This window comes from Jaculus jaculus, chromosome 22, assembly GCF_020740685.1.
Source record: "Jaculus jaculus isolate mJacJac1 chromosome 22, mJacJac1.mat.Y.cur, whole genome shotgun sequence".
Taxonomy (NCBI): domain Eukaryota; kingdom Metazoa; phylum Chordata; class Mammalia; order Rodentia; family Dipodidae; genus Jaculus; species Jaculus jaculus.
The window spans coordinates 4,577,619-4,592,871 of NC_059123.1; the positions used below are offsets into that span (position 1 = coordinate 4,577,619).

At 44.0% G+C, this 15,253-nt stretch overlaps 1 protein-coding gene across 2 annotated transcripts in view; it reads left to right on the forward strand.

Moving 5' to 3' along the window:
• LOC101613465 (sulfotransferase 1C2) overlaps positions 1-11,384 on the forward strand; it is a 50,992-nt gene extending 39,608 nt beyond the window's left edge. For both annotated transcript variants that reach the window (XM_045139452.1, XM_045139450.1), the window contains exons 4-6: positions 3,013-3,107; positions 3,262-3,448; positions 10,263-11,384. In XM_045139452.1, the coding sequence (XP_044995387.1) occupies positions 3,013-3,107; positions 3,262-3,448; positions 10,263-10,381 (401 nt within the window). In that variant the 3' untranslated portion in view covers positions 10,382-11,384. The remainder of the gene's footprint in view (positions 1-3,012; positions 3,108-3,261; positions 3,449-10,262) is intronic.
• The last annotated feature ends 3,869 nt before the right edge of the window (positions 11,385-15,253 follow it).

Below are 15,253 nucleotides of genomic sequence, written 5' to 3' on the forward strand. Positions count from 1 at the left end.
CTCCTGAGTGCTGGGATTAAGGCATTATAGCCACGCCTGGCTATAATGGGATTTTATCTGTATGCATTTGACATTTGGGTGATAGGGGCCAGCCCAAATGTCTCACCACCAGGGAGAGTTACTCGATCACTAAAGCCTTCAACAAAATCGAATGGGATGTGCGCAATGACTTTATTTTTTATTGTTTGTAAGGTACTGGCCAGACATGGTAGCATATGCCTGTGATCCCAGCGCTTGGGAGGCCGAGGCAGGAGGATCAGGTGTATGAAGTCAACCAGGGCTCCGTGGCAAGGTTAGCACTAAGTTGGGCTATATGAGACCCTGTCTCTAGATGTTGTAGGAAAGATAAGGTCTAGCGCCCATTCCTGTCCACCGCCCCCTTTGTGCCTCTGGACAGATCCCGTAACTGTTCTGAGATCTATACCTTCTCATGTGAGCTATGGCTAGCAAAAGGTGCACCTTACAGAATTAGAGTTTCAAAATAAATAAAGACTGAAAAATGCTTATTCGACTAGACAAGACCAATTTTAGTTTTACATTAAAGTGGGTATGTATTTAAGGAGTTTATTTTTTATATAATTGGGGCATTGTGATCTCCTGAACTGATTTCCATGTACTCACGTAGATCTCGCTTATATAACTACACAACATAAGAGAGTGGCCTAGCTAGACATTTATCTAATCATCTAATTTACCTTTCATCAATGCGCCAGCTTTTCAAGTTAAACAATAACTATACATTGTGTCCTGACAGTATCGTGGCCGAGTGACATCTTGAAACTAGCTATCTTAACGTTGACCTATTTTTCCTATCTTTTGCCAGTCTTTCAGTCATGCTCTATATTTCTAAAGTCTTTCACCCAAGAGGGTGTTGCTTTTTGATAAACTATATGTGCATTTGATGCACTGTAATATATTGGGTCTCCTGAGAGCTTTCTAGAACCTAAGATGTGCATGATAATGGACATAGAGAGCAGGAGGTGTGCGGAAAGCATGAAAGGTCTGCAGTGGCTGGTGTCAAGACGCATCTTACGTGCTCTGGGTATGGAGTCAACTTCTCGGCGACAGTGGGGAGAAGAGAAGAAGGGTAGCGTTTTGCTTCAATACGCTTTTCCCCCACTTTAGTTCATTGAACTAAGCATTACGGTGGCAGGGAAGTGGAAGGTGTGAGGGAAGAACGTGGTGCCAGGAAAGGGCAAGAGAGTGGTATTGAAGCTGTCCATTAAAGCCACTCCCGCTGACAGCAAGACTTGAGGTAATATGCAACACTGAGACCTGATCCTCCTGCCTTGGACTCCCAAGTGCTGGAACTACAGGCATATGCTACCACGCCTGGCCAGTACCTTACAAATAGTAAAAAGTGAACTCAAGCTAGAGAGATGGCTTAGTGGCTAAGGCACTTGCCTGTGAAGCTTAAGGACCCAGGTTTGAGTCTCAGAACCCGCGTAAGCCAGATGCACAAGGTGGCACATGCATCTGGAGTTCATTTGCAGATGCTGGAGGCTCTGGTGTGCCCATTCTCTCTCTGTGTGTGTCTGCCTTTCTCTCTCTCTCTCTCTCTCTCTCTCTCTCTCTCTCTCTCTCAGATAAATAAAAATATTTAAAAATAAATGAAGTCATCACTCATATCCCAATATATTTTGTTAAAGGTTTTAGTGACGGAGTGACTACTTGTGGTACTGATACTTTTTGTCCAAGCTGTATCACCCAGATGGCACAAATATACAGATAAAATCCCATTATAACTGAAAATCACTCATTCACCCAAGAAGGTAGACAAAGTCTCCAGTGAGTATGGAAGACAGGTCAGGTAGATTTCTGACCAAGATCAAGAACAAAGGTTGCATATTCTGAGTCTTAAAGAAATGTAGATTCTATAGAAGGGAGAAATTCTGGAAGTAATTAGAAAGTAAATTAGTGACTGACTCCCAAAACAATAAGATAACAGAATTGAATAAGAGGGAGCCATCTGAGCTGGAGAGATGGCTCAGCGGTTAGGGCACTTGCCTGCAAAGCCTAAGGACTCATTTAGACTCTCCAGATCCCACATTAGCCAGATGTACAAAGGTGAGGCAAGCACAAGGTCATATATGCCCACTAAGTGGTGCAAGTTGCTGGAGTTCAATGGTAGTGGCTGAGGCCCTGGTGCACCAATCCTTTCTTTGTCTGTCTGTCTTTTTCTGTCCCTCTCTCTCTCTTTCTAAAATTAAAAAAAAAAAAAAGAAAGGAGCGATCCTATTCAGAGACATTCAGGGGAGAAGAGATTTTCGGGTAACAGAAAAAGGGCACATGGTGCGGGCAGAAAGACTGTACTTAAGTGAAAGATGTGTAGGAAACTTCAAGTTCAAGGACATTTCAAGTTTCTACATTAGCTACATTTTCCTCTACAGCTGAAGCCTAGACAATGAGGATTCTGACTGAAAAATAGGCTAAAATGGTTACTTAAACTGTCACTTTTTAAGAGCTCATCTTGAATGGAGCAGTAACATGCTTTCACACTAAGAGGAGAGGCACGGACATCGGTTCCATTTCATCATCTGGACTCAGGCCTTTTGGGATAGGCTGGATTATGAATTCATTTTAAAATCATAGAATAGCTGGCTTTCAAGTCAGAAACAGGCCAAGCTTTGAAATTCATTCATTCTTTTTTTTTATAAGTTTTTTGTTTATTATGTATTTATTTGAGAGTGACAGAGAAAGAGGGAGAGAGAGAGAGAATGGGCATGCCAGGGTTTACGTGGGTCCTGGAGAGCCGAACTGGGGTCCTTAGGCTTCTCAGGCAAGTGCCTTAAATGATAAGCCATTTCCCCAGCCACAGAAGCCATATCTTTTTTTGTTTGTTTTGTTTTTTGGGTTTTTTTTTTTTGTCAAGGTAGGGTCTCACTCTAACCCAGGCTGACCTGGAATTCACTATGGAGTCTCAGGGTGGCCTTAACTCACAGTGATCCTCCTACCTCTGCCTCCCGAGTGCTGGGGTTAAAGGAGTGTCTTTGATCAGTCTTTCTCTTCCAGTTGTGTATGGATCGTGGTTTGATCACGTGTTGACCTGGGAAGAACACAAAAATGATAAAAACATCCTATTTATATTCTATGAAGACATGAAGAAAGTAAGACTTCCTTAACATTTCCCCCACTAACATTTTAATCAAATTAAGCTAAAACAGAAAATTAATCAATAAATTTTGCCTTTAGATGCCCAGGGGTGAATTTGGTGCTTTGATGAGAGCTATACTGACTTTTATTAATTTATTTATTGCTCAGGATTTTACTAAAAGCTTAAAGAAAATAACTGCTTTCCTTGGGATAAGCATGAATGAAACTGAAGTGAACAAGATTGCTTGGAGAACGTCATTCAACGAAATGAAAAACAATGCAGCCAAAGAGAACTGTGACCCGAATCACACCATCTGTGCTCTTACATCTAACAGGAACCTGGTGTTTAGGAAAGGTAAGTTGGGAAGGAGGTGGGGTGCCTTGTCATCAGTCTCTATTTGGCCCTTATAGCTTCAGGCTTCCCATGAGGAGATTCAGCCAACGGCAGGTGAAAAATATTTGAAAAGAATAATTGTGACTGTACGGAAGACGAATAGACTTAAAAAAATATTTATTTATGTGCAAGCAGAGAGTGAGAGAGAGAAGAGAGACAGAGAGAAAGGGTGTGCCAGGGCCTCCAGCCACTGCAAATGAACTCCAGATGCATGCTCCACTTTGTGCATCTGGCTTTATGTGGGTACTGGGGAATTGAACCCTGGTTGTCAGGCTTTGAAGACAAGCACCTTACCCACTGAGCAATCTCTCCAGCCCCATGAACAGACTTTTCTAGTCATTATTCCATAAAAAACTGTGTGCTACTATTTTCATAGAGTTGGTATGGTATTGGATTTTATAACTAGAGAAGCCTTATAGGGAGGGTATATAAATTATTTACAAATTTAACATAAGCATAGATTAGCTGCTATTTTCATTATTTAGTTTGAGAAAGAGGCAAAGGGGGGGGGATGGGTGTACCAGGGCCTTCAGGCTCCATGAGCAAACTCCAGATGCGTGCGCCCCCTTGTGTACATGTGCTGCATTGCGTGCTTGTGCCACTGTGTGTCTGGCTAGGCGGGGGACCTAGAGATTCGAACGTGAATTCTTAGGCTTTGCAGGTAGGCATCTTAACTGCTAAAGCATCTCTCCAGCCCTTGATGCTTTTAATGTGGGTTCTAGAGACTGAAATCAGGTCCTCACGATCCCAAGGCCAGCCAGCATTTTACCAATTGAGCCATCTCCCCTGCCTTAGTTGCTATTTTATATGAGCCACTTGCGTCTCAGAAGTTTGCTCTCCTGTGGAAACCTTGAATCAGCCCCCCAGTTATGCTGAGGGACAGTGACAGCTCCACGTTAAGTCTCTCACCTGAGCGTCACAGTCCCCATATCTTGCATAATCGGTGGCATACCATCACCCCTTGGTGAATGCTTATTGAACAAAATTCTTGAAATGCATTCTTTCTAGAGCTGCGATTTCCACGCCCAGTCAGAAGCCAGTTGGGAGATAGACACAGGAGAGAAACAGAAGGGGTGACAAGGGAGCTGTGGGAAGACTGCCCCGGGCCTGTCTCCTAGACATTTACCCTCAATTTCATAAACATGCTGACAGTCAGTCAAGCTCCATCCTTTCCCCTCACTGTGTTAGTCAGACTTTTCCTCAAGGTGAAAAAAATATCTGAGAGGAACAATGACAAGGAGGAAAGATTGGTTCAACCCACAGCTGGCTCTGTGCTTTTAGGCGCGTGGCAAGGCAGAATCCTCATGGAGGAAAGACATGGTGCAGAAGAAGGGTGGTCTTCGCCAGGAAACTGACACAGGCATGATAAAAAGGGGGCCCCGGTCTAGAGTTAGTCCCCAAAGGCATGCTTTCAGTGAGTGACCTACTTCCTCCAGCCAAGCCCCGCCTCTGAAAGTTTCCAGAAACAGCTACAATAGTGCTGTCAGCTACAAACCAAATCTTCAACACATGGGTCTTTTGGTGGGACATATCCTATCAAAACCACAATAGGGGCTGAAAGATGGCTTAGCGGTTGAGCACTTGCCTGTGAAGCCTAAGGACCCCGGTTCGAGGCTCAATTCCCCAGGACCCACGTTAGCCAGATGCACAAGGGGGCGCACGCGTCTGGAGTTCACTTACAGTAGCTGGAGGCCCTGTCGTGCCCATTTTCTCTCTTCCTCTTTCTCTGTCTGTCACTCTAAAATAAATACATAATAATAATAATAAAATATTTTTAAAATCCACAATAGCATGTGTTAAACCCACAACACAAAGAAGAGACAACTGACTCAAATACTTGGTCAAATTGAAGCAAACTATATCGCACACCCGGAAGCTGGCCAGCTGACTGTCTTGCCCAAAGGCAGGGCTTATGAGAGCAGCTCTGAGCATAAGAGAAGGCAGGTTTTTATAATTTACAGACTGTAAGGTTGAGAGATTTCCAACAGGGAACTTGGCAAGCAAAATACAGAAGCGAATAGCAGTTCACAATTACTTGACATGATACCTTGGGAGAGTATGAGGCAAGGCATTGTCAGAGTGGGGCCTAACTCAGGTTCCGGGAAGGTCCAGGGGTGAGGGGGTTCCAGGCATCTAGTCAAGGTACAGTTCGACCTAACAGAAACTTAAGTTTCCTAGTAAGCAGAAACGAAATTCATCTTGACTTAGTGACAAAATGGCCCGTAACTCCAAGATGGAGTGAGACTGGTTCATTTCATGTTCTCTTCCAGGAGGGAAACAGAATCATTACCAAGCAACAAGCGTGCTCAGCCTCCAGGGTGGGTAGGGCATGGGCAGAGAAACTAGGAATGTGATCTAAGAGTAGTCATGTGCATGCAACCACAGAGCAGGAAGGAAGTCTTCCTCAGCAACGAATCCCCTGAGTTTAATTTGAAGCAACTGGAGGAACATCTAGATACAGAATTGGTTTGCAGTCTGTGTACATGTTTCACCAGATGATTGGGGAAACGGTTTATAAATTATAAGCACAAAGGTTCTGGATTTATAAACTCGGGTTTCTTACTAGAAAACAGCATTTGCTTCCTTCTTTGGGCCCAACTGAATATAGTTTCCTCCCAAAATAAGTATTTGCCAACTCAACACAAAGCATTGTTCTAACTTCGCAAATTATTTTCTATTGTGCAATTTGGTGCATTTTTGAAGTGTCCTTATATAGTTGGGAAAACCACGGCTAAAGTGGAGACAAGCGATTAATTCAGCAAATATTTGTTGGTAAGCTGTTAATTCTATGAGCCAATGTGTAAACATTGAATAAAACACAGCCCTTTCTGAAGATCATCATCAAGGCAGAAATTCGGGGTGCTGGTAGCATGAGCCATGACTAGATATGAGTCAGGGCTGATGGTGTTTCCAGAGGCAGAAGACCACACTGGCTCTGGGACAGAGAGTATGGGAAGTAAATACTATAATGAAAAGATGTGAAAGAAATGCGTTCCAGCAAGAGCTGATCACAAGAAGAAAAGGTCAGAAGTACTGTGGGATTGCATGGGAATTTACCAAAAGAGGGAGCGATCCCGCGTGTTGAGTGGATGTGTGTGGAAAAGAACGAGGAAGGTAAAGAAATATGAGTGCCAGACAGAACACGTCTCCATCACTCTCCTCTCCTCTTTCTCAGCTCTTTTCCTTCTACTTCTCTTCATTTTATCCTTCCTTTTCTTCTTCGTCTCCCTTCTCTTCTCCCTCCCCCTCTCTTCTCTTTTCCTATTTGTTAAGAAAGGTCCTGACACAATCAGACAGTGTGCTGGACAGCAGTAGAAGCAGAATGGAAAATCCACTAGAGGAGAGTGACCGTGGGTCATTAAGAACCTATTAAGATGTTGCTAGATTATTCAGGTAAGAAACATTGAGGGGGGGGCGGGTCACAACTGGGGCCGTGACAGGAATCCTACTTGGGTGTAGCTCAGTCCTTCTGGGAGTCATTAGCAGGATGTGGAATCACATAAAATCATCAAGGTGAGAGCCAGTGGCAAGAGTCCAGGGGACTCTGATAAGCCAGAGAGACCAAGAAGAGGTTAGCCAGAAGTGGGGGGGAACCACAGGTCATGCCATGGAGCACACATGAACCCTGAGAGGACACTTTCCACAGTCGCAAGGGTAGAAGCTGATTGAAGGAGCTGACAAAGTAAGGAGCAGAAAAGGCACCAGGCCGGGCGTGGGGGCGCAGGCCTTTAACCCCAGCCCTCGGGGAGACAGAGGCTGGGAGCATCGCAGTGAGCTCGAGGCCATCCTGAGACTACATAGTGAATCCCAGCTCAGCCTGGGCTAGAGCAAGACCCTACTTCGAAAACAGCCCCCCCCCACCAAAAAAAAGAACTGCAAGAGGCAGGTAAGGGCCATTCATGTAAGGGGGTTGAGAGGAGAGCCTCAGAGTTAGGCATTATCAGAGTTTTCGAGGCAGGGGCAAGGAAAGGACTTAGAGATAGGGGACAGGAGATGAAAAGAAGACAAAGTTAGAAAGCAGCATACGCAGGAGACACAACTAAACAGAGGAGAGAGAGAAGGAAAGAGACAGCTTGAGAGGTCATAGCGAGCGTGAGTGAGAAATGAGGAAGCCCTGGAGTCCTAGGATGCCCGCGTTTTCTCACTGCCCTTTGAGATTCTGATTAGCAAAGTAATCATTAGTTTCCAGTCTTACCTCATAAACTTGTGCAATACTCCTCTGATGCGAATGGAGTTAACCTCCACCCTGCCGTCCTCGTAACCCTGAGGCTGAGCCCCACATGGATCTGATCCCCTTCACTGCAGGAGTCAGCATTGGTCCTGATGCATTTAAGCCGTTTGCCCGTGTTGTGCGCAAGCACAGATATTTACAGTGGACCCCCAATCACTGGTGAGCACTTGTGGGTGACTCTTGCCACAGGGGGACTTAAACACGGGTGGGGCCAGTAGAGTCCATCCACTTCAGTCTCCCTGGGGAGAGGAGACCCATTCTCTGAAAATAATGATCTCACATAAATTACTAGAGTCACAGATAGAGTCTTCAGCACGCTGAGGAACCCCCATTTTACACAGGAGAACTTGTGCCTGCAGGCGTTGACGTCAGAGCTGATGTTCTAGAAAGCGATTGTGGTGGCCACAGAGACAAGGTGATAAGTGACAATGTCAGTGACAGAAGTCAAAGGGCAAATGGGAATGAGTGGTGGTGTGTGCCTGTGATCCCTAGCACTTGGAATACTGAGGCGGGAGGGAAAAACAAGTTCAAGGGCAACTTAGGCCACTTTAGTAAGGCCAGCCTGGGATACATAGGGTGATCCTGTCTGAACCAAACCAAACAGAACAGAAGTCCAAGGTCTTATATGTACTACAAGTTACAGAGAGCATTTCACAGTGTGCAAAGATGTTATTGAATATTGCACATGGCTCTGAAAACCTGTGTGAGAATGCATGCCTGCAGAACTGCCAGCCATGTTAAGCTGGGTGTATTTCCCTGAGTTTTTTCCTCGTTGTGTAGATACATTTTCTGTAACTTATATATATAATTGTACATTTTTTTGAGAGAGAGAGAGTGCAAGCTTGCACTTGCCTCACCTCTGTGCATCTGGCTTACGCAGGATCTGGAGAGTTGAACATGGGTCCTTAGGCTTCACAGGCAAACACCCTAACCCCATACCATCTCTCCAGGCTATGCTACATCATTTTTATTTTTTTTCTTAAAAAATGCAAAAGAGAGCCAAAGAATAAATCCAAACCTAAAAGTAAGTCAATCAGACAAAAAAGCCAGGCTAAATAAGAGCAGCTCAGATGAACGCCTAGTGCAGAAGCAAAAATGGAGCATCAAGGACCAACAGAGACTTCTCAGTGACTATCGCTGTTCTGTAAGTACCGCTCTTCTGTAAATCACGTGCACAGGTATTTTGACAATAGCCTTGTGTCCCCGTGGGCGTGTTTTAGAGCACCATTATTTACCACTCTGAGAAGTTCCCTGCGAACCATCTCTCTGTCCCATTGCTCCTTTTTCCCTATCCCCAAACAGAACAGTTCCTCTTTGTTCCTTACTGAATTCCATTTTTGAATTAAGAATCAGCAAGGTTAAAAAAAAAAAAAAATCCCTAGTCTGGCCATATCATGTCTACCATGTTACTTGACTCTTCTACTGCAGTGAGAAAGGATACAGAGGCTCACGAAACCAATGGGCTCATCGTTTCAATAAAGCTTTATTTGCCAAATCAAATTGCAGCCAAGTGTTGGCCTACAGGTTATAGTTTTCTGACCTCTTGTCCCTGTGGTCTATCTTGACATAATCTCGGTACATTAAATTTCTAAATGGTAATCATGTTTTCCAATAAAGTCCAGAAAGTATAAGAAATAAAGAGAAAGAGGAAGGGAGGGAAGGAGGGAGGGAAGAAAGAGAGATCCCTAAGATGTAGCACGTTTCTTTGCTGCAAGAAGCTATTGTGTGGCATGTGGTCAAGCCACTGGCGTTTATGGAGCACTATTAGAAGCTGCTTGGCTGTGGGCTACACGCAACTAATTCGTCCCCAATTTGAAAGGGTCACGAGCTAAACAAAGTGTGATAAACAACCAACAGAGGGCCAAATAACGTATCACTGCCTCCCATAGTGGGAATTTCCCAGGGACAGAACTTGTGCTCCAAATGCCGAAAGATCATGGTGGGCAAAAATCCAATGTAGAAGTTTGGCAGGGGCAAAATGGAGGTGAGGAACCGTGGAAGTTCTGAGGGGCTGACCTTGTGGCCAAGGCTGAGAAAGAAAAATTGTCCCATTAAGAGAGGCGGGTTGACTATGGGACATTTGTCCCACCAAACACCTTACGTTGAAACGTGACGTTTTTATTACCAATTTTCCATTACTAATTTTATCCAAACAAATTTCCAAGGATGAGAGCAATTGCTCACCTCCATGGTGTGTTGACAGTTTCTGCCATAAATCCAGAGAGGCAAATGCGTGAAACTGTGTTGTGCACACATTATCTGGGTATTGTTTTATCGTAATTAAGTTAGAAGCTTCTTCACCTTGTACAGAAAAATCTGTGGTGTCTATATAGTTTTAATTTTCATTTCCTTTTAAACAAGAACTTTATGCTGAAGAATCAGTATACAACCATCACAGGAAAAGAAAATTTTTTAAAATCCCCATTGTCTTACCACCAAGAGATGCCAAATGTTCACATTGTACGGCTCCATTGACAGATGTCTTCTGCGGGAACCTCACATTTAAATCAGTTCTTATCGGATCCATTTCCAATTTTGTTTCAGGAGTGGTGGGTGATTGGATAAACTACTTCACTCCGAAGCAGAAGAGAGTCTTTGATGAAGTATTCACAGAGAAAATGAAACACAGTGAACTGGGGAGGTACTTGAAAGAGTACTCATAATGCAGATGGGGGAAAACGCCAATTTCCAGTTCAAGCAACGCAGCGCCTGGGAAACATGCAAATATTTTTTGCTGATGTGGAAAACAGAGATTTGTGGCAGTAAGAAAAGGATACTTCATGCATGTGTCAAAAGTGTCATGGGAGAGAGACTGTTATTATCATACTGTTTTGTTTTTTTTTTTTAAGGGAAGAGTAACATTGTTGAATACCTAAATTATATGTCAGCTTTTTGTATATTCAGTGAGACAAAAATACTGCTGCTATTCAGGAAGAATATAGATGCCAGTCATGATCTATAAACTGTAGTGATGCACCAAAAAAAGATGTAAGGGATCAGCTACACTTGCAGATGTCTGAGGAAAAATTTTAGTTTTCTGCCCCTGAAGAAAATCACGACCTGTACACTAAAATTTTAACTTTCAGCATTTCCAAGCGTCTGTGAAGGGAGACCCTCCTCTCTCATCATACAGATGTGCCATAATCTTACTGAGCTTAGAACACCTAATGGCCAGGTTAGACCAAGTGACATCCGCTGGAAAAGAGGAAGAACGTAAAGGTGCTTTTGCGTGTCAGCACTGGTTTAGTGTCCCAGGCTCCTGTTTACCTTCATTGCGACTTTTCTCATTTTCCAGTCTTGAAAAAGCACAGTGTTCCATGAAGCTCCGATTTATAGTATTTTGCGTGTGTCTGCTTTCTTCAGAATCATCCCCAATACCAAGTCAAAGTCTGTGATCCCCCCTGTCTGCACGGGGCACTGCTGTGCAGCTCGGGGCGGGGCGGGCCCTTGTAAGGACACATCAGCGCATTTGTTTGAGCACTGTTTATTACCCTTACTACAGAAATAAATCACGTCATAATACTTACATCTATCTTGTGCATGGAAAAGTCCAAAGTGTGTGCTGTCCATAACTGAACGCCACCGAAAGCAGCAGTGTGACTTGCTCAGTTCAACGGAACGTTTCGATTTTGCACAGTAGTGTATCGCAAACCCATATAAACTTTTCTGTGACAAATCTGTTGGAGTCTTTTTTATTCATGAATGAGGGTGGCGTGAATGTGTTTGTGGCGTGTGCATCTGCGAGAGTGTCGGTGAGCCTTTGCCACACTGTGGGTGTGGAATTCTGAGGACAACCTTTGGATGCCAGTCTTCATTGAGGCAGAGTCCTCCTTCCTTGTTCCCCATTGTTTTGGCCAGACCAGCTGGCTGCATTTCCTGGGTCCCACTTCCGTCTCACTCCTGGGCATGGCTGGCATGACTGACGCCCGCTACCCCACAGCGTCTGGATTCTTTTCATTTCTTTAAGTGGGCGCTGGGGATCTGGACTCAGGTACTCATTCATGTGCACCAAGTAATTGATCCACTGGGCACCCCCCCCCCCAGCCCCTTTGTACAAGTTGATGATTTAGTGTGAGAAGCTGGATCTTCTTCAATGTTCTCTATATACATATTTGACAAAAGTGAAATGAATTACATTTTATTTTCAAAAGTGAAAAAAAAGAGAGTTTTAATGATAAAGCAGAATGTTTGAGAACATACCATTTGGAAATTGAGTTTCAACTTCTATTCGTCAGATGAGATGAAGGGAGGCCTTCACGACAAGTTGGGCTCATTCTCGTGTGTGAGGTGGAGATAAGCCTTGTACACTGGGTGGAGGGAGCTTTGAGTCTTTCTTACGGTGACAAGAGCTGGACTTCATGCAAGCTTTCCGTCTTCAAACTAAACATCTCTATAGATTTACTTTAGATTTTTATTTTACTTTATTTGAGAGGGAGAGAGAGAGAGAATGGGTGCGCCAGGGCCTCCAGCCACTGCAAACAAATTCCAGACACGTGCGCCCCCTTGTGCATCTGGCTTACGTGGGTCCTGGGGAACCGAACCTGGGTTCTTTGGCTTCACAGGAAAGCACCTTAACCGCTAAGCCATCCCTCCCTAGCCCTTCTTTAGCTTTCTGAAATGCACATTGCATTATCAGTATCTATCACCCTCTCACGGCATAACCAATTCTTTTCTGTCCTTCTAGTCCAGCTTCTCTGAGATCAACTGCTTAGCTAAACATGAGATATATTAAAATTACTATAAATTCCATAGTGCAAAGATAAAAGATTAACTCTAGACATCTTCATCCTTCAAACAAATAAAGTTAGTGTATGACATAAGTAAGCAAGGGTGATCTTGACCAAGCCTTCCTAATTGAGTATTGATGACACACAATGGAGCTAAAAAAAATCATACTCTTTTTTTTACCATTCAATTCATGTTTTTATTTAATTTTTTACTGATAACTTCTATACTTACAGATAAGAAACCATGATAATTCCCTCTTTCTCCATCATAACTCCACTCTCCATCATATGCCCTCCCTCTCTCCTTTAGTCTCTCTTATTTTGATGTCATTGTCTTTTTCTCCTATTATGAGGGCCTTGTGAAGGTATTGCTAGGCACTGCAAAGTCGTGGATATCAAGGCCAATTTCTGTCTGGAAAGTTGCATTGTAAGGAGTCCTACCCTTCCTTTGGCTCTTACATACTTTCCACCACCTCTTCTGCAATGGACCCTGAGCCTTGGAGGGTGTGAATAGAGATGTTTCAGTGATGAATGAACAATCCTCTGTCATTTCTTTTCAGCACTATGTTGCCTCTTGCGTCATCCCAGTGGTCACTGCCATCTGAAAACAGAAGCTTCTCTAACCAAAAGTGAGAGTAGCATTAATATCTGAATATGAACATTAAGTATACTGCTTAGTGGGAAGTTTGGTGAGCATAATATATACATTTAACCAGACAAGAGCAGGCTTTATACCCCTAAGGTTCCTGCGCTCCCCTGCCATAGGTTTTTGATTACATTTTCAGTCCCAGGCATATATTCCCTCCTATAGAGCAGGCCTCCAGTCCAATTAAAGAGCAGTTTGTTTCCCCTATTTGGCCTGTCTGGCCAAACTTAAGGCTTCTAGGGTTCACTGTTTTCACCACTGATGACTTCTGCTTCCCATAGGCTGCATGCAATGCAGCTTTTCCCAGTTTTCTGTTGGCTGGTCTACAAGGAAAAGGTTTTCAGCTCAGCTCCAGCTTGATTTCTCAGTGACCTTGCTTCCCAGGCATGATCACACCTACTCCTGATGTCCGGGAGCTGACAAGGGCACCAGAGCAAAGACCATCAGGTAGGCTATGAGTGAAGACAGCATGATGATGGAGTTGGAGGCACCAAGTCCCATGAGGCTAAATTATCTTCTCACAGCACTAAAATGACTGTTGGCATTGTTAGACCTAGGACTTATACCTCATGACATCATGCCACTTTTGATCTACAAGGTAACTTTGGAATGTTGTAATCCTGTGTCAACAAGAATTTTCTTAACGTTCATAATCTAAGGGTGTGTCAAAGATCCTCAGTTCACAAATGGCCAGTTAAGAGTGCTTTTGATCACCTAGGGCCGGAGGGATGGCTTAATAGTTAAGGCGCTTGCCTGCGAAGCCTAAGGACCCAGATTCAATTCCCCCGTACCCGAGTGAGCCAGATACACAAGATGGTACATGCACCTTAAGTTTGTTTGTAGTGGTTGGAGGCCCTGGTGTGCTCATTCTCCCATTCTCTCTCTCTCTTTCTCTCTCTGCCTTTCTCTCCAATAAATAAATTAGTAAATAAATAAATAAATAAAATGCATTTAAAAATTATTTTTATGCATTTATTTGAGAAAGAGAGAGAGAAAGAAGCAGATAGAGAATGGATGTTCAGGGCCTCCAGCCACAACAAATGAATTCAAGATACATGTACCCCCTTGTGCACCTGGCTTATTTGGGTCCCAGGGACTTGAACCTTTGGCTTTGCAGGCAAATGCCTTAATGGCTAAGCCATCTTTGCTTTTAAGAATGCTTTTGCTCAGCTTGCATGTGCGCAGGTCTGTTGACAGGGTCTCATGGTGAAGTAATGAATCCATGCTATCCAAATGCTGGCTCTCTGCCTGGAATCAGTATGTCATTATCTCCAATACACTTAACATAGGGGATGTGTCAGGAGCCAGCATACGTCACACGCAGAGAAGATAAAATCAGATAATACAGGAGCAGGACTGGGCAAAGGCCTTAGTAGGAGACAGAGAACTCCAGTGTGAATGATGCGTGAGGCCAGCTGTCTGCGCTTGGCAACGTTGGCAAAGAGTGTGGATTTCCTTCTTCACAAGGAGTGAGACATTCTGGCAGACACTTTAAAAATGTGCCCCCCACCCCAGTACTGGATGGAGAATAGACGTAGACAGCCAGGAAAAGTAAAGATATGTTATTAGAGTGGTATAGGTGAGGCAAAAATCAGCTTTTGTGACTATGGCATGGAAATGGTCACTTTAACAAGCTTAGCGGTTAAGGCATTTGCCTACAAAGCCAAAGGACCTAGGTTCCATTCCCCAGGACCCACGCTACCCAGATGCCCAAGGGGGTGCACGTGTCTGGAGTTCTTTTGCAGTGGTTGGAGGCCCTGGTGTGCCCATTTTCTCCCCCCCCCCCCCACAGCCACATTTCTCTGTCAAATAAATAAATAAATAAAAATAAAAAATATATTTAATAAAGAATAGGACATGAGCATTGATCTGGTGTCTTCATTCACGCAACAGGAAGAGACAGAAAGAAATAAATGGTGAAGAGGGGGAGAGAGAAAAAAAAAAAGAAACCCAGTGAAGCTGGGGTTGCGGGCTAATCCATCTAGCCATTTGCTTTGGCGTGAAGGATTGCTGGCAGGATGGGGGATGGGGGTAAATACCTCTGCCTCGGCCACAGCATTGGAAAGGTCTACTAGCCACAAGGGAGCTGGTTGGCTACACAAGGCTCTCTGAGGACTGCTGTGTAGTTTCCTGGGGTTCTGTGGGAGGTTAAAAACGGTGAG